General features: G+C 39.7%; 1 protein-coding gene across 5 annotated transcripts in view; it reads left to right on the top strand.

Moving 5' to 3' along the window:
• Window positions 1-2,890: 2,890 nt before the first annotated feature.
• Window positions 2,891-20,081, top strand: part of PTPN4 (protein tyrosine phosphatase non-receptor type 4) — a 109,053-nt gene continuing 91,862 nt past the window's right edge. For 4 of the 5 annotated variants that reach the window (XR_013340360.2, XM_085584962.1, XM_085584963.1 and 1 more), the window contains exon 1: window positions 2,893-3,042. Coding sequence is in view for 3 of the 5 variants with exons in the window: in XM_085584962.1 (XP_085441088.1) it covers window positions 3,030-3,042 (13 nt within the window). In the remaining 2 variants the exon portion in view is untranslated. Of the gene's footprint in view, window positions 3,043-20,081 lie in introns of all 5 variants that reach the window. The other variant, XM_021526146.4, reaches the window with a different exon arrangement.

Raw genomic sequence — 20,081 nt, 5'->3', positions numbered from 1 at the left:
GCTATGCTCTTGAAAGAGAATTGAGCTGAATGTACTTTTTACATGAGAAAGGAATGTGCTCTTTCGAGTAAATAATGACAAAGTGACATTTCAGTTTGCTTTCTCTCTTTCATTCATAATTTTGGGAAGTGATTGTTCAGGGTATATAACATGTAACCCAGAATTCTGAAAAGTAAGTTTTTTGCTGAATTTGTCTGAGCAATACCAGCACTCAAACATTCTGCAGTGCAATTTTGCTCCATTGCTGTTGTAAGAGCACAAGCTGGAGAGCTTTGTCTCAATATCTGTTTAGTGCTCTTGCAATGTAGGCCTGACCTGAAGTACTCTGCACATGGTGGGAATCTTCCACTGCCTTGATTTAGGGCTTTGAATAAAATCTTCTGTAAACAACAAAATGCAGAAAAGACAATGTATTGCAAGGAATTAACTTTGGAATGTATATATAACATCTGTATTTGTCACAAATTTTGTGTTAGGTCAGCAAAACAAATCCCTTTGTAACACTGCAAGGTTGCATTTGCCAAAATGATGTGTAGTTCTATGGTCACGACATTGAGTGCTTTGGGTTGCTCCTCCATCATACACTGTTGAAAGCAATGTATCAATTATTGCTCTTCTCAGATTGAACATAACTGTAGCTTTGACACAAACAATGCACAATAAAATTATATGAAATTGTGAGAGACAGAATTGGAATCTTAAGTGCAAATGGATTGAAATGTATGTGTGCAATTCAACATGAACTGAAAGAGAATTACCAGGAAACCAAGACAACTCTGCAGCCAAGGATGCCTTTAATGCACAGAAGAACAGATGCCTTGCTCGAGAGGCTGGCAGCAGCTCACAAATGGAGGATACAGTTGCTGGATGTCTCTACTTGCACCACAATTAGTCTCAATGTAACTACAGAGATGTTCAGGAAGAGCTGGAGAAACAGGAGTGCAACAAGGAATGGCATTACTGACACTTTGTATTATTTTGGGGCTTTATGAAAGCATCAGTCTAGCAATTGTTCAATCCAGGGGAATCATTTACATTTCAAGCTTTGTCATATTTTAGACTTCTGTCAATAAAATGTAATTTTACAATTATAACTGTTTTCTACAAATTTATCATTGAGAAATCTATTATTTAAAATTGCTCCAGAGATTGTGATCTGAAATTTCTGCTTCACTGCTTTCTCCAAATTCAGTCTTCTCACCCGATTCAACTTGTTCCTGAAAGAAGTCATGTGGAGTATACTGTATATCCTAATACTTACTAAGGAAATGGGAGAGGTTACAAGTCCTTGGATTATTTAGCCCATTAACATGGAGGGGGTACGATTGCTTTATTAAGAGTAATTGAGGGAAAACATTGCTAAGAGGGAAGGACTATTTAAGCAAAAGAACAAAACTGGCACAAGAACAATTTAGGCTGGAAATGTATATAAGATTTGCAAACATCAAACGAATGAGATTTTAGAAAGCTTCCTGATTAGAAGAGAACATGCAAACTCCTTCAGTATTAGTCCACATCTTGCTATGGTTAGGAATTAAACTGTGAAATCCAAGAACTCATTCCCAAACATTGGACTCGGTAATCTTATGGGTCCTTCCCAGCCTAAATGATTTTATATATTCTATGTGCCTGTTACTAGGTAAAGAGCTTGTTGTGAGAGGTTGTATTTTAATAAGTGGGCATTAAAAAAGACATTTTTAACCAAACCCTTTCATACACAATATAAATACATCAAAGGACCGGGTTGTGTTAAACCACGTCTTTGAACACAAACCTTCCCATGGGCCACATATGAAAATCTTTATGTGGTCAAGGAGGCACAGTACACCTCATACTGTGGAAAGCTCCGGCAAGGACCTGCAGGCAGGAATGACCCTCTGGGACATTGGCAGGGTGAGGCTGGGTGGCCATGTGACCAGGACGGAGGGTTACATTAAAACAACCCCACTGCTGCACTGTTGCAGACTTTTCCCTCCGAAGGGAGCGGCTCGACGGGCACAGCCCCTCCGCAGGACCGCCGGGCGAGGCGAGGGCGGCGGGACAGCGGCGGCAGCCCAGCAGCGGCAGCGAGCGCGGCTGAGCGCACCGCTACAGGCGTGAGTGGCGGCTCAGCGGGCCAATCCGCGCTCCCCGCCGCCTTCAGCCGTGGTAAACCCAACCAATCAGATCGCCAGCTGCACTCCCGGTCCTGCCCCCTCCCTTTTATGGACACAAGGTGGACCAATAGAAAGGCGAGCGCAGCGCCCGCCCCCACCGGTTCTCGCGAGCTCTCGGGGCCGCCCTCCGCCGGGTGACTGCGCAGCCGCCATGTTGGTTGCTATGCTGCCCGCGTGAGGCGGGCGGGAGGGCGGCGATGAGGGGAGGAGGCTGCAGGTCCTCCCCCCTCCTCCCCCACGGGCGCTCGCTCGCTCGCCGGCAGGGAAGGCGCCTCCGCAGCGCCCCGGCGCTTCACCTCCCCTCGGTCCCCTTTGCCTCCCGGCCGGGGCTGCGCGCGGGGCAGCCGACGGTCCGTGCGAGGCAGTGCCGCGCCCCGTGAGGCAGAGCCCCGGCCCGTGCGGCCCCTCCGGCCGGTCGCTGTGAGGAGAGGGGGGGAAGGAGAGTCCGGAGGGTGGGGGCGTCCTCCGCCTTCCCCCCGGGGCTCCTCCGTCCTCTTCTCCCCCGACTCTTTTTCCCTCTCCTCCCCCCGCTCCCTCGGCCCGGTCGCTGCAGTACGATGCGGCGCTCGCCGCTGCGGCGGGGCGCGGGGCGGCTGCCGTCGCTGCTCCCGGGGCTGCGGCTGCGGCGGGCGCTGCGGGAAAACTGAGGGCGGGGGGCGGCGAGCGGCGCCTCCGCTCCCGGTTCTCGATCCCGATCCCGCGAGGGGCGGGGGGAGGAGGTGCGGGCGCTGCGCGTGCCCGAGCGTCTGCGGCGCGCGTGCCCGTGCGCGCGCGCCCGCGGAGGCGGGTCGGGGGTCGCGCGGGGAGGCAGCGGCGCGAGCGCGCAGCCCCCGCGCCTCTCCGCTCCGCGCTCCGGCTGGGACCAGGACGCGGATGTTACATGAAGGTAAAGGCGGCCGCCGGCGCGCTCGGGGCTCCGGGCTGCGGGGACGAGGGGTGCTGCGAGCCGCGTCTCTGTGCTCTAACCCCCACCCGCTCCCCCTCCCGCAAGTTCGCGCTCAGGTCGCCGCGGGCGGAGAGCGGCTCTGCCCTGAGCCCTTTTGGGTGGTGGTGGGGGCCCTGTGTGCGTGCTCTCCCTCCGGTTTCCCCCTCCGAAAAAACGGGAGAGCGGCTCCCCTCTGGCGAAGGGGCTGTGGGGGGGGGGAGTCGTAAATAGCCTCGAGGGGAACGAGCTGCGGGGGCAGGTCGGGGTCTCTAAAATGCAGTGAACTCCGCCGAACGCCTGAAACGGGTTTTTATTTTAGCGTGTTTAATAAAAAACTTTGCGATCCTGTGCTTTCTAGGCACATGTGCGCGTTGCCCTGGTTATGGGCAGGGAAAATAGGTTTGAGTGCTGTCGTTGCATTCCTCTGGTACATTTTTAGTGTCTCCCTCGAGCAGAAGGCTTGTATAATCGCTGTGTCTATATGCGACAGAGGCTTTTCGTGTACCTGGTGATGGGTTAATTCGTGCATGCTGTTGCAGCACCGGCTGGAAGAGGCATAACGTCTTTTTCCTTTCAAAAATCTCCAAGGGCTAGTAGCTAAAACTAGATAGCTGCCAGTGTACGTGAGATGTTCCCACCTCTGGTCTGTTCGGAGGATATATACATCGTTCAGATTTAAAATGCACGTTAATGAACTTTATGCTGTTATTTACACCCATCCAGGACTTCAGTGTGGCCAAGCTGTTACAATTTTTTGAACTGTGAGATGGAAAATATTTGTGTGACTTGTGTATTACAGAAGTGCTAATGGATCTCTGCTGAAGAATAATTGTTAGACTGCAGTGTGCACATATATTTTCTCACCCACGGGGCATTTGTCTTGCCCTGAGCCAAACTCAGAGTTCAGTGGTAAGGGGGTTTTGTGAGTACACGTTTGCCTGCTTGTTTTGGCAAATAAGTGCTCTGTAATGTTGGGAGCCACCGACGTGTTCACACGCATGCAGACATTGTGTGCTTATCACATTGTAAATGTGCATTGCAGGAATACAGGAGTGAGTTTCATTAGAATTGGTAAACCCATTTTTTATTAGATATGTATATTGTAGGAAAGTTTTCCAGTTCATTGCTTGAACATAATATATTCAGTATTGTAATCTTATGGATGCCATTTTCTTGACAATGGATTTCTTGCTTCACTGACCTAAAAAGTTGTTTTTACATATTGGCATGACTCTGGCTTGCACCATGTTGATAAAAGATGATTCTGGGTGATAAGCTTACAGATATGTACACATGTGTCAATATGTTTCCCAGGCAAGGGAAACTCAGAAGTTTATAAACTCAGAAGTGTACTGTTGGTCCAATTTTTTTTGCTATAATTTTGTTGTCATTACAGTTTCTTTGTATTTTTAGATGATGTGTGTGTGTTTTTTATTTTAGTTTTCCAAAGTCAGATTGAAATACAAATGCATATTCCTCACAAGCAGAAATGTCTTAAATTTACCTTTCAGTATATTTTCCTTTTGTTTGCAGTTAAATTTGTTTGGAATCAGATTTACCTGTTTAGAGTTTACTTCAATTGTTACTTCTTGTTCAGCAAAATTGTCTGTGGAATGTATTGTTTGTTGCCATGCTTTACAATTCTCATGTCCTGTTAATGTTTAATTTAGGTTGTACATAATAGTATTGATGAACACCCTTGCTAAAAATACTTTCAGGGTTGGTTACACTTATACCATAGTAGCAGGAGCGTTCCAGCCCATACTGTTTTTCTGTGACTAGAATTAATTAATTATTAGCTGCTATATTTTTAAGGCATGAATAAAAACTAAAATCCTGTAATCTTAGAAGTAATGCTAATGGCTCTGTGGAGTGGATGAGCTCTCTGTTAATGGGCAGGGTTCATGTAGTATATTTACATGTTACTGCCATTAGCATATTTGAAATATATGGTAAATTAATACTCAGGGTACATAATTTTGGCTCAGATCCTGCAGTGGCCCCTCTTTGGGCAGATTGATCCACCTACAGAGAAGTTGCTGCAGGAACTTGAGCTCCAGCATTGGTTCAGGAGACATCAGGCCTGTGTTTCTCATGGACATTTGCTGTGTGTGAATGTTTGGTTGTGTTTGTGTCATTGTCACAGGGGCTTCTGGGCATGCAGAGCTCCAGGGCTGGCAGCCTCATACCAGTGGTGTGTGACATGATTACTGGGGATAAAGGGACTTCTAAAAGGTTGCTTTCATATTGTAACAGCACTGCTGAAAGGTCCTGAGCAGTATCTGGGGCTCCATTTCACCGGGCCATTACTTATGGCTGTTACTTTATAAGGATTTTATTGAGTGTACATGGGAGTTTTGGGCATTGGTTTGTGTGCACATATAGAAAGTGGGATGCACACTGAGAACTGAGGGAAAGGTAGCCAGGATGGGTCAGCCCTCAGCTCATCTGTATGTGGGGAAAAGAACAGCTTGCTCAGGGCTGGGTAAATGTCTTCTTAAAATTACAGTGGTTTGAATATTCTAACTTTTCAACTGGTCAAAACTTTAATTGAAACAAGCAGTAGACATGTACATGGCTTTTTTTTTTTTTGTGTTGGAATCAATCTTAGACTATTTTCCTTAAACTGATAAATGGTACAGTTCTATGGTTTGTCTTCTTGGGTCTTCTTACTACCAATAGTTTGATCCTCTGATTCATCATGATTGTGCTTAGCTCTTCCCCTCCCCCAGTTTGGTGTAAATTTTTTTGCAAGATCATATGAATCCCATGCCTTCACATCCTGTTTCTATGTCACCTCACTTCCATTCTCACCAATTAAAAATTGGTCAAACAAGAGAATCTTTCAGCAGATGGTTGACTGTGCTTTTTTTTTTTTTTTTTTAATACAACACTTTCACTCTGGTGCTGTCACTTTTCATTAAATGGCCAGACAAAATTCTCATGGGTATTAATGTCCTCCAACCTAAATAACTGTAAAAATGGTTCATGTATGTATATAATATGGAATTGCTCATGGGGGAAAGAAGGAAATGTGAAGGTGGAAGAGCAAAGGGAGGAGAGAATGGCCTGAGCAGGAGACAAAACCCAAGGAGCTCAGCAGTGGGCTGGTGACAACAGCAGGTCTTTGCTCTCTGCACCAGCTGTTCATATATGCTTGTTTGGGAACAGAGGCTGTTTTTCCTTCAGGACTTGTAATCCACTGAAGTAGCACAAAACCAGTTTTCTCTAGGCTTTTGAAAACCTTTAATTTGTAAAATTTTGGAGTTCCTTTTAAGTCTGTATATATATGTGCACACATCTATAATTATTATAGTATTATATATGCAGGTACATATTCAAAATTTCTATCTTTATTTTGAAGAATTTCAGAATTAGAAAACTATTGCAGTTTGCTACTTACAATACAAAATAAATTACTTCAAGTTTGTAGCAGTTAAAGTGTTCACAGAAGTTTTATTGATGTGCTGACATGCCAGAATTCAGTGTCCAGATGTGTAGGTTAAAAGAATCTGGCTAACAGCACACTAAAGTCTGTGCTGGTTGTATGCAGTGTCCCAGTTCGTGCCATAGAATGTTACAGCTGCTGGTCACAGAGATTCTCAGTAGATCAGACGAACATAACTTGATGAATTTCTCTTTGAAATGTGAGAATTGAACCAGTTTCTCCTTTCTCAGCTTATGCACCTTCAAACAAAGACTTGGTAGGGTGATGCAATTAGGCCTCTCTTGGCACCCTACTTTGTCTCACACTGCAATTACTCTTGGCCAAGTTTACTGTGACTATTGGATGATAAATGCAATTCCATTTGTGTGGTTTATGAGACACTGCTATCTCTACAGTTACATGAGGAAGGGGGAAATGGCTAATATCCAATTAAAAATAAACAGTCTTTTGGTTATGAGTATTTATGATCTGCAATGAAGAATGCTCTGGGAAATATTTTCACTGATTGGAGTGTGAAGTGAGCTCTTCATTGCCACTTCACAGTTTTCAGTCTGACCCCAAGATCGATGAGGAAGAAATAGACAATCCACTTCTTATGGCATGTGCATTCTTACATTGCCTTTCTGGGTATTTCTTATCTTTTTCACTAGATTATAAAGTAATAACTGAATTACTCTGCAGGACCAAAAGCCCAGATCTTCAAATTACAATCAAATGTAGTGCTGCTAGAGATTAACATTTTCATACTTGGAATTTTAATGTTTGTAAAATTAGAATTGTGTAGATTAGATTTAAGGAGGATACATTCAGTTCTCTTATTAGCCTGAATTTTGGATTTTAAATTAAAAATTGCTGAATATCTGCTAGTCAAAACCTTTTCTTAGGAAACATCAGTTTAAGTCTGAAGGTTTGAGTTCTATGTGATTTTGCTATTTTGTTTGATAGTGTTAATAAGATAATTAAAAAGATGTAATCTCTTTTCTGGTGTTTGCTAGGAGTAAAAATTTAAATTAATTTGATTTTGTGGTGTTAACTGTGCTTGGATTAAGCAAATGATCCTCATTTTTTCTCCAAAAAGATACTAATTTTTAAGACAGTTGAGTGTATTTTAGCTTTTCCTGAGTCCTTTGGCTAGTTTTTTGCATTAGTGTACCAACATCTCTCTGGCCTAAAAATCACCCACCCTCCGAAAAGCCCACCCAACCAACCAAACCTCCAAAGAATGTTTTGTGTGTGCTGCAAAAGACAGAAATGAGAAACAAATTATATCAGTAGCGCTCTGAAACCTGTGTCATTTATTGAGTGCAATGAAAGTTACATAAGTGGTGTTTTCTTAGATGCGAAAATGATACTTAGTGAAGTCGTTTGCTTTTTTATATCAGGTTTAAAACCAGAAATTGAAACTGTATCTGCAGCAGATCGCTGTCCCTGCAGCAGCTGGTAAAAGAGCCTGCTGTGGCTCCTTTGTCTCAGAGATGTGCTGGCGTACTTTGTCTTGGAGGAGGTTAACAAGCGAGATTTCTGTATTTTCTGGTCACGGTGGAAGGTGGCATTTGCAAGAGTCCAGCAAATGGATTTGGTAACACTGCAAAGTTGTTTTTTTCAAAGGAGAAATTCAAGTGTGACACACCAGAACTTGTGCTCTCTAGTATGTGCCAACAGAGATTCAGTGCTGAAGTAACTTCAGGCTTGAATAAACTGGAAATGTTAATTCCTGTCCTTCAGGTAGAGAAGTTATCACATGGTCAGTGAGAACACCTGGAAAATACATCAGTCAGTGGAAGAACTGTTAATGCTCTCTGAAATTCCAACTTAGACCAGTTTTTTATCTGGACCAAGAGATAATTTCTTAATGGTGCTTTCCTTTATATTTTCCTAAGCCATGAAGTTGCAAAACATGTTAACTGTAATGAAAGCTCTTATAACTGATTTGAACAAAAAATAATCTAAAACGTAATATGTTTCTCTTGGTACCAAAAAAAAAAAAAATGCTTCTCAGATTTTACAACTATGGTTCAATGCTTTTGCTTTTAAAAAATGACAATTTAGGAGGAAGATCACATAATAAAACTGGGTTTGTTTCATTTCTATTAGACTTGTCAGTGAATTCAGTGATGTTTTTGGGGAAAAAAACCTGCAGCCTTCCCATGAAAAAACTGGCTTTGGAGAGAGTTAAAATTAACATGCGTCACTTTGCATTTGTCTGTCTTGGTATGTGCAACAAGCTTTAATGTCATCTGAAAAATGAGACATATTTTTGTCTTTTGATGTGTAAATAGGGTTAAAGATGACCAATGCTGTTGTCCAGTGATGTGTTGCATTGTAAGTTGATTTTTCCCATACAAACTGTGTGTGTGCGCTGCATATACCAGTTTTGCATTGTCTCTAAACTGCATAGAGCCTCAGTACTGCTCTTAAATTTTTTTCTGAGTTTATAGAGTCCTTCTATTTAGAAAAGCTTTGCTTTTGGAAAAGAGATGTGTAGCAATTTGTTTGACTTAAAAATAAAATTTTATGGAACATGGCGTTTGAGTTTTAAATCTGTGGCCTGTAACCTCCAAACGGTGAGCTGCTATTAAGACTTCCCTTGGAAGAGGCTCTTGCCTTTTCTTTTGGGAGACAGGCTGCAGTTAGGATTGATGCCACAGTGTGTTTTTAGTACTTGAGTGCAAATGAGGCAATGAATGGGAATCCTAATCTACAAGTAATTCCCCACTTACTATGTTTTAGGCTTGTGTGTTGATTCTATAAGGAGACAGTGCATCCTGTTAGCTCATCCAACTGCACCTGCTTTCCATGGAGCAGATCTCTCTAATATTTGGAAGGATGTCATATTTATGAAAAGAAGGTTTTGAAAGACTGAAATGTGAATGCCTCTAAAACTGAAGGGATGTGCCATCTTTGTCTAAGTTGGGATAGAAAAGAGGGGAAAGAGGCCAGCTGCCCTGCAATAATGTTAAAGTGTGTAGGGGTTTGGTAAACATAATAAAAAAGCAGAGGTAAATCCTTTTTTTAAATTGTCCACAAACCTCATGACCTGTTGTGAAGTTTGTACTGAAATAACTATCACACACCACCACAGGAGGGAGAAACTGAAATGCAGAAGTTGTGTTACAATGGAACAAACACACCAGTTATATTATGGGGTCTTACCTCCAAATGATTTTAATTGTTTTTTTTGGCTTGTTTCCTGTGGGCTTAAGTGAGAATACTGATTTAGATTCTTCAGTACTAAGGGCTGGTGCAGTTGCTGTTAGTTGTGGTTCTGTCACCTCTTCTCAAGTTTGCTATACATGCAGCTAGGTGAGGAGGAACAGAACATTAATGGTGGCAAAAGTTTCTTACCTTTCTTAACCCTTCCCTAATTAATATTTTGCTTCTCCTTTCATTGTATGATATATTAAAATATAACATGTAAGTCAGATTTTTAAACTACTCAGACTGGAAGTGGCCTTAGATACTCAAATTTGGACTAAGGAAATAATTTTGGAGTTCGTTGTCGGAAAGACATTATTTTTCCTTTGCTTTCCTGGGTGGTGTAATGTGGTTAAAATTTTTTGGCACCTTCATCTAATAGGTTTGCTATTACTTAAGAGACTTACAGTATTGGTGATACTGTCTCTTCCCTTTTCTTGTGGTATAGATTTGAGTATTTTGTTCTGCAGTTCCTGGATCTGTTTGGGGAAGTGACCATGTGAGTGTGTGCCTGGGGAGGGATGCAGTGTGGTGGATCTTCCCTGGTTCTCTTTGGTAAAGCTGTATTTGACTTTCCACAATCCCCATGCTTGCTGAAACTTTGGATTATGTTCAAGCTTTGCAATAGTTAAGTAAATTGTATAGAATTGAATAACAGACATCATAAAGGTATTAATTAAAATATTGCTGCTTTCAAAAGCATGCCACTTGAAAGATTGAGACTCATACAGTAAGAAAATGAGGTGTGAGTAACCACTAAGGATGTATACATACAGTTACACTTAGAACAGAATTCCTCAGTAGAGGACTAGAAAATAGATTGAAAATGAACATCTGACAGAAAGTCCTCCAAGAGGAAATTCCTGTAGGAGAACTTCATTCTTGAGATTAATTAAATGCAAGATTAGAAATTCTCTAGATAGCCGTAAGCTATTTAATAAAACTGAAGTGAGCAATTAAAAGACTCAGTTGTAGTTAGTAGCAGAAGCATTGCCTCCTTTTAATGATCGTGGTGCTGTCCCCTCCCCAGTTACATATGTTCTCCCTCCTTTTACAGGAAAGCTATATGGGAGCTCATTAATGCTGGATGCTTTCTGCAGGATTTTCATAAAAAGCATCCTTCTCTGAATAAGGGTGATGTAGATAATAACTTCTTTGGCATTGGAAACGCATACACAGTCCTGAGAAAACAGAAATAAAAGTGCTTTGTAGAAATTATACTAATGAAATGTATGTGAGAGAGTAGCTTGAAAGAGAAACCTGATTAACATCTGAAACTTCAGCTCATGTTCAGCCACCTTTGAATAGAACTTATGTTGCCAGTAAAGCTACTTTGTCAAATCTCTGTTTTCTATTTCTAAGTTACATTGATGTAAGCATTTTCCAATCCACCTCTTTACAGTACTTTTTTTCCTTTGTTTGCCAGACAAACAGATTCATTCTGATTGTTGTGGGAAATTATTGTAGCTGCTCTGGTATCTGCAAAAGCCTTTTTTCACTGGAGTCTTTCATATTCATTTGAATATATTTTGTGTTGTGGAGTGCCATGATAACTGTGTGTGCCCCGGCAGTTGTGTACAAGAAGCTGGGATGTGTTATATGACCAGAGATCCAGCCCTCATTGGATAGTGTTGCATGATAGCAAATTATGTCATTGTGTTAGGGACAAAGATGTGTAACTGCAGAGTCAAAGTTGCCATAGTTCAGCAGAATGAGTGTACCATGAGTAATTAGGAAAAAATAGGAAAAAAAATTAATATATGTATTGAGTAATGCTGTAATAATAATAATTTTAAATTGCTGCAAAATAAGATACTACTAAAATTGTTGAAGAGCACTCTGTGGTAAGATTAATTTAGAAGTACTCATTACTTTCAAAGAGAAAACAAATGTGGTTTCTATTAAAATAAAAATAGGCTGATACAGAAGTTCTGAAGATAAACTTATTAATATTATTATTTTTCTACTGTAAGCGGAAAGCTACATTCTAAAAATTTGCTTTCCAGACTTAAATGTCTATTGTTAGTACTCAGAAAAACTCACAGTGAAACATTTTCTTTTGGCAGTGTAGGAATACCCGTATTTTCTTAGCAAAATTAACATAATATACACTTTGGGTATATCTGTATGCATAATAAGTAAAAGGTCATATTGGGTGTATAGTGGACAAAAAGATGGAGTGATAGCATTTTAAAATTCTGTAAAATAAAATTATGTTTTACTATATATTAAATTTCAAGATTATTGCAAGTTATTTAGAAATAATATTTGAGAAGCAAATACCAGTGTTTATGCTTCCTCTTCAGGAGTGATGGGGAAATGTATTTTGAATATTGTTTTTGTATTAGACTTATTTTCTGTCAAACCATGTCATACATGCTTGCACTTCAAAAAATGTTGAAATGTTCTGTTGACTTTTTGAAACTTTTTGGCAATGTGACACTCTCCATTTATTCTGTCCCTTGTTTAACAGTTTTTTGTGTGTGTTTTCAAAAGCACTTCCATTCACCATTCAAGGAATTCAATAGAATTCTAATAGGAACTGCACATAAATAACTACAGAAATCAATGCTTCAATTCAGCCAAGAGTTTTTTTGTGACTTCAAAAGCCACAAGAGCATTTATTATTAGAAACATACAATTGACTTTTCTTGTATTATCATTTTGCATAGTGATTTGGTTTTTACCACCACAACAAGATGTTTGACAGTTTCATTTGAAAATGATGTATTTACATTTGGCATTCCAAAACAGTGTAATTTTTATCTTTTCTCTCAAGCTCTAGTCATGTTATTTTGCATCTTGCACTCTGAGATACGGTTGTTAGTGAAATACTCACTGGTGAATTTTTCCTCAGACATCAACCAAATGTTAGGCATAATCTCCTGTTCTTATATTGTGATGAAAATGTAAAAATAGTTGTCAAAGAATGGAGTTGTTTGGTTAATTTTCATCTGTTCAACTCATGCAGTGTAAAGCATATCCTCTCCTCCAAACCGCTCAATTTTCTGATGCAAACAATCACAGAAGTGACCAACCTGTGATCGTGCAGGGTTATGCTGGAACTACTTCCAGCCTTTAGTGTTCATATTGCACCTCAGGCCATGTCATCTGGAACAGTTCCTTTGATCCTGACATTTTTAGGTGGGTTCTACGAAGTGAGATTATATTCAGGGAGATGGTTTGAGCACACCAGAAGCTTTAGAAAATTGATGTTTTTCTTTTGAAGTAGTCCAAAAATGATGTGATGTGAAGTACAGCACTCTATTCAGTAATGCTTTACTGCATTGTAAATGAGCCATTGGAGTGATGTTGCTTTTGGGCAGCTCATGCAGTTCCCATCAGGTAATGGTACAGTGTTACCACCTGAGGAAGTTTTGTTCTGGTTGTCAGCAGGGTATTCAGATTAATGGATTTTTCTGTGTTCTCGTTTTACTTTTCACTGTTGCTGATAGTTCAGAAAATCAAGCCAAGGTATCAGCAGGACCTTTTAGAGACAGTTGCCTTTCCCCACCCTCCCAGTCTCCTAATTCCTACTCACCAGACAGTCTGGTTCTGTGTGAGAAGGAGGTGTTAAGAGCTTCTTTGTGGAATTTCTTCTTGAGAACCAACTGATGCTGAGACTTGCTGCCACCAGTCCAGTCACATGAGATGCAGACCCACAGTCCCCTCCTCACCTGCCTTGCTGCATGAGCAGGTGCATGTTTTGGCATTTGAGAAATATTTCAGCCTGGTGGAGATGTAGGGAAACATGGACTCTCTCTAGTCCTTCCTGTTCTAACACTTGGAGTGGAAAGATTCCTCAGAGGAAACTTACACTGCACCCTGAGAAGTGTTTTGCTGGTGATGAGGGGAAAGAGAGGCAAGATAAAGTATGATGAGGAGCAAGATTGGTAACACAGACAATATCATAGCTGCAGAGCCATTGCTGTTCAGTGTTGTCATTTGGAATTATATGCATTTGGGATTTAAATCCTCTCATGGTGTTACCTTGAAAAAAAAAAATAAAGTGAAATTAGATTTTTTGGTTGGTTCCTTAAAGTTCTTCCCCATTTCTTTTTCCACTTCTAATTCAGATTGCATTTGAGTCAGCTGCTTTCATCTTGACACTTATGTCATTCAAGGATCCACAAAGTTAGTATGTTAATGTCTGCATTTCAACTGACTGATAGGTACACCAAAACCTATCTTAATTTTGTCACTGCAACATGAAGCTTCTTTTAATTTCCCAGGCTGTTCAGCGTTTATCGAAACAAGATAATGGAACGTTGCTGGCACAATTTGTAAGCCTAATGTTTAAAGTTTATTAAACATGACTTTTCCTTTTTTCCTAAAACAAATACTTGCCCTTCCTCTGTTCTTGTAGGTGCTTTGAATGTAACAAATTTATAAGCTGGAAGAAATAATAATGGACATCTAAGAATAGTTTAGTTAGGGAAACTTGGTTCTGCTAAAGGGCAAAAAATAATTTTAGATCTGTCTAAAAGTGAGCATCACTCTGTTTTTAGGTTTATCTGTCTTCTGCTTCTTTATGAAAAACAGTTCATGGCAGTAAGCAAGACAAACCCAGTATCTCATGTTTTATTTGACATGAGTCAAATATTTGTGGGTATTACCAATCTTCTTTGGCACTGCTGTTATTAGACAGCCAATCTCAAATATATCAGAAACATTTGGATACATTTTGCATCAAATGTTTGTCATTTGTTTTGAATGCAAGAAGAAGAAATAGAAGTGGAAAAAACAGAAAATACCAGAAGTGATGGGAGATGGGGAAGACTTGGAAAGCAGCAACCTATCCAGCTCATGCAGTGGGTGCCAGAAAACCTGAAACATGGATATAATAAAATATAGTATTGGTATGGAGCAAGAATAGAAGTTATTATTTGATAAAGCATAGTGTGTTTCATAGCTCCCCACTGTCAGGTAATCCCTTTTATTGAACGTTGTTTCAAAGCATATACAGGTATATACCTTGTTTGTGGAATAGCTAGTTAAAAATTCACCTCAGGGGCAAAAATATGGTCCTAAATTTGAACTAAATTCTTCCCTGACCACTTTTTTTTTTTTTTTGTACTTGTCATCTCTTTTCCAGAAATGCTTTCGTCTGCCAGGGCAGGTCTGTGAGTGTGTTGCACTCCTCTTTGCCATAATAAAAGAACTGTATCTAATATCTAGTTGATGTAACATTGAATGCCTTAGTAAGCATTCTATCAGCGATATATGGATAAAAATTGTGTTTCAAAGTGCTTGAAAGCTGTAATGCATTCAATTTTCTGCAGTATTGTATGAAGTAACCTGAATTCTTTCTGGTTTATTTTTGTGCCTTTTCAGGTGTTTCATTTTGGTAGTGCTTGGTATTGGAACAGTCTCTTGACTGTTCTTACTTGACCTGCATCTGGTTTAGAAAGCTTAAAACAAAAATCCATTTTTGCAATACTGAGGGTCATGAGAAAGGACCTTCATCTGTCCTGTGGGCTGTGCGCCTGACTCCATATCCTCATCTGAGGAATTCCCTGTCTACAACAGCATCACATAGTTGGTTTATATTTGTATCTTATGACCAGCTAAAAATATTCTCTTTCCTTCCCACTTACCTTCTAAGATCTTTTTAAGCAGAATTGGTATATAGCCACCTTGTATGCAATTTTGGTATTTTTGTAGTGAATTGTGCCTGCTTGACGGAGTAAAGAAATTGTCCAAACTTATGAAGGAAATTCATGTTTTCAGAAAATAGTTTTCTTCTATTATTCTGGATTGAAAGCTGAACATCTGAAGCCACTTGCCTTGATCTTTTGGAGGAGGCCTTTTTATTTCTTGAGGAAAGATTTTGTGGAGTCTTTTTATGTGTATTAAACATCTCATGTATAAAAATAGAGGGAAGCAGAAAATATCAATAGGTATGGAACATAATATTTGAACAAGTAAGAAATTAATTAATGTAATGTGATAGTTAAAAACTTATACTCCTTGACTTGGACTCCTAAGTACTTACAACTTACATTATGGAAAGTAAAATATTTTTTCAGTGTCAGTTTTCATTTTAGAAAGAAAACATTGCTCTCTGAAAATTCTTTCAATTTGTAACCTATAGCTAACTAAGTTGTCTAATAGACAAGTACACCTAAAAATATATAGGGGTATTCCTTCTCCTTTCCCTGTGCCCAATTAAACATTGGCTACTGTATATAAATATTTTTCTTCTGTAGCAATTACTGTTCCAAGACCTACACTGATGCCAGGTAGTCACTTTCCAGAAGATGTTAGCTTAGCCGTGCATAGTTAAGCCCATGTCCCTTCGGCTCTTCTCACTTCTATATTGCCTGCTATTATTGTATTATCCCTTGAGCACTGCACATCCTGTGAAACAAGGTTATCTATGGCCATGCAGATTCCAAAGTGCATTTAAAAATAGAATTTTTCTAAATGTTTTGCATGCTTTGGCTTTTCAGTGGAATGTATACATTCACAGGCAACTTAAAAGAGTTGTATTCATACATCAGAAACTTAAGAGCATGTGTACAGGTGGGGCTGCTCCCCACACCTGTGGGAGCCTGCAGCGTTCCTGGAGGGAGATTGTTTCATCCAGCTGCCTTTGCCTTTGGAAATCCAGTGCCACCATCTCAGTACATGTCATGATCTTTTGTCACCAGAGTGTGATGGGGGTGTGTGCTCATTCCTGGTGTGGATTGATAGCTTTTTGATTGGCATGGTGCAGCAGAAACAATCACACAAGGGTTCAAGATCCAGGATGCTACATTTAAATATCTGTTTGAAAGAGACAATAATGACAGATATTTGGAAAGGAAGGAGCTGATCCTGCTTGCTTTCGTCCTTCAGCTGCTGGTGGTTTTCTTCTTTACCCACAACAGGTGTTTGGAGTCCGTCCCTGTACAGTTGCATGGCATTTTCAGGTGGGAGAAGATGTATCAAGCAGCTACATAATCAACTTGGCCTTGCCTACGCACCCCCTGCTGCCTGAGCTGAAAGCTGCAAGCCAGTTATGTTGGATGCACTGGCATGAAGCTCTTCATAGCACAACCCCTGTATTTCCATACTTTAGAATAGCATTTGTTTTTCATTGGCAAAAGTGGCAATCATTATTTCCAATATGAGTTTATCTATTTTGACTTGGATGTGTGCAGGACAAGAGAAATCATGAATTAAAAGTCTAGACTCTATCAGTATTCTGGCAAATGGTGAAACTGAGTGTGCAGTAAGAAACTTATGTGAAAGTTCTGCTGCAGAGACTAGTTGTAGGAAAATATATTAGCACCAATTACAACAGTCTTTCTTTTTGGAAAGGTCTGCCAAAACCATTGGTGAAGATAAAATCCAACCTTTCCTGTGGTTGTGTGCCAAAGATGATATGCTAAAGGGATCATAGAATTGATGCCAAGTTCTGTGGGTTTTAAGAATTGCTTGTTAACTAGAGGAGATTTTTTTCTTAGAGTTGCATAAATTAACCTTTTTTCTAACAATTCATCTTTTGTTTATGTGTTACTGTTTCTTGTTCATTTGTACTGTCATCATCATTCCCCCCACCCCTCATGCACTAGTCACTTTTCATACCACAGGGAGAAAAATTTTGCATCAAAAGGACTGGCACAGCACGTGCTGCAGATAAGAATGGGAGTGCACTCTTGGATCAGATAAAAGGTCCGGAACTCGGTAGTCCTGACAGTGATGAATAACATGGAGACTATCAGACTCGTGTCCTGTATACAGAGAACCTTCCTTGATGTAGCCACATACAATTGATTATAAATCCATTCCTAGGTTTGTGGGGTTTTAACATGTAGCTACTCATAGCTATAACATTTATTTTGTAGAATATTTAACTATTTTTAAATGTTCATGGTAGACCCAAACACAAAAGCATTTCTGGTATCTTTCAGTCAAAGAAATACTGGACTGAGAAAAGAAGGCACTAATGTGTTATATTTTAAATAGAGTGCATTGTATAAGCTTAGTGTTCATTTACTGAGCAAAAGAAAGAATGAGCATAAATTTGAAATTGTGAGGATCATGTTGTTGATACATATGGATGTAACTATTATAAAAGACCTTATTCTAATGCCACTACCTGATAAGAACAGCAAGAGATGTATGACCAGTGTGGGCTGCTGCCACTGACTCACTGTGTAATGACAGGCAAATTACTTGGTTTTCTGCATCTTGTTCTATTCCTTTATAAAAGAGAAATAGTTTCCCAGTAAAACTCTGAGATCATTGGATAAAAGGAGATATTTCTTTTGAACGCCTACTGAGTATATAAATTTGAAGATAGAAAGTGCAGCGAATACCAGGTTCTATGCAAGTCTTTTACCAGTACAGACATAGTAGGGTGAGTCTTGCTGCTCATTATGGATTGTATTAAGCCACATTGTACTTTTGAAGACCTTTTAATGCACAAACAAAAATAGGGGTTTAGGTCAGATTTAGCACTTCAGGGCATATTCTGTTCAGTTTCTTTTTGTAGTTAAGTACAGCTTCGATAAAACTTCCCCTGTCATCTGCATTGGTAACTACTATTCCTTTTTGTTTGATACGCCAGACATTGCACCACCTTCAGATGAAACAGTACAGGGAGCCCTTTAGAGTATTTTACTGTCAATCTCCATCACCTCTGTCATGTTATGTCTTTGGCTGCATTTTATCACTGAAATTTCATAATGTTTTGGGAAATTTGACCTTTTCAGAATTGCCTGCATTAAGACTATAGTCTTAATCTTTCCCCTGGCATCTCCTGAAACAAGATACAAATTAATGATTTGGATACCACAAAACAAATCATGTGCCACTTGTTTCTTCCCAATGATTCTTCATTGTCATTATTTGCTGTATTGTATGCAAGTCCTTGTGTGTTTGGCAGTGAAAGGGACCTAAATAATGCAGGAAATTTTAAGGGAGGTCTGTAGCAGGTAAGTAGGAAAATGATGCAATAATTTCAGGTGTATATATATTAAGATGATTTGGATAAACATAAAAAGGAAGGCATTATTTCAGCCTGATGTATGGAAATTAACAGGTTTGATGTGTGCTTTGTTTTTTTAACAAAGTTGTACTTTTATTATGATAGTCCATAAGTAGCTGTGGAAATGGTTGGGAATACATGAAATTTCTGGTCTTCAATGCTTCAAGGAAGAATGTGCTGTTGCCTTTTTTGTGATTGCTCCTCTGTTTTTGAACTTTCATCTCCTTCCATTCCATTTGCCACCATTTTTAATTCATTTTTACTTTGCTCACTTTCTTAGATTTTTTCATCACATAAAATGCTTGCTTTAGCTTCATAATTAAAAAAAAAAAATCCCATTGATGATTCTTGTTATCATCCTGTTTGATCTGGTTCTGTTCTGCCCCAGATTCAGGAAATACACAGTTGAAAGCTTCAGTTTTGAATTTACCTTCACATTTTCTTCACCTTTTCACCATTTTCCACCCATTTGTTCTTTTCTTTAAACATTTTCTTTTAACAAAATGGATGAGTGAATGATATTTATTTGGCTGGATACTAATACCTTTACTGCTTTCCTTTTTTTGACCACGAAGGAAGCCTTCCTCTCTTCATGGCCACCTGCTGCCCTCCTTGTGCTGCTGTAGTGCTTTTGCTGCTGCACAGTGAGTCGTATTGGGGAATTGGTCTGACTGAAGAATAATTTTGCCAAAATTGTGTTGCTTCTTATTTCCCCACTCTGGTTTACCATATGGCTGTACAAATGGCTATGTCAGCAGTAGGGAGAGGATGATGCAAGGCTGGAAGGAAGAGGCCAGACTCAGGAGTGGGTCAGGGATGCTGTGTTAGCTAACACTGCCAGGTTATGTCAAAATAGTTTGTCAGAGTAAAGTTTAGTTGTCTGCGATATTGTCACATCCTACTTCTAGAAATCCTGATCTCTGCTACTTTTTTCTTTAACCTCTCTACCTCTCCCCCTTATATTTTTCAAAGCTCCTTGTTCATCTCTTTCTTAGAATAAGTGATCCATAACAGCACCAATAGAAAGCCTCCATTTCTCAGTGTGCACAGGAGGTGGAGCCTGTTTCCCTCACAATAGGTTGAAAACCTCCTATTTGAATAATTTGTGTGGACATCATTAGTTAAACCTGTACTGTCATTTGTACATACCCAGAAAATAATTACAATGATGTTTAGACTGATAAGCTGTTTAGGTTAGATATGTATAAGTTAAAAAAAATTATTTAAACCAATAGTTGTCCAAATCAGTACATTATGGTACCTGATTATTGTGAAATTTGAAAAACTTTAACCATTTTGGTAGAATCATTGGTAAATAAAAAAAATGTAATGCAACCTAACCTATGCTTTCATAGTGTCTTTCCAGCAGTGACTGGATAT

This window comes from Lonchura striata, chromosome 7 (assembly GCF_050655825.1).
Source record: "Lonchura striata isolate lonStrDom1 chromosome 7, ASM5065582v1, whole genome shotgun sequence".
NCBI classification, from domain to species: Eukaryota; Metazoa; Chordata; class Aves; order Passeriformes; family Estrildidae; genus Lonchura; species Lonchura striata.
Note: the sequence above shows the minus strand (reverse complement) of the source record. Positions and strands in the feature narration are given on the sequence as shown.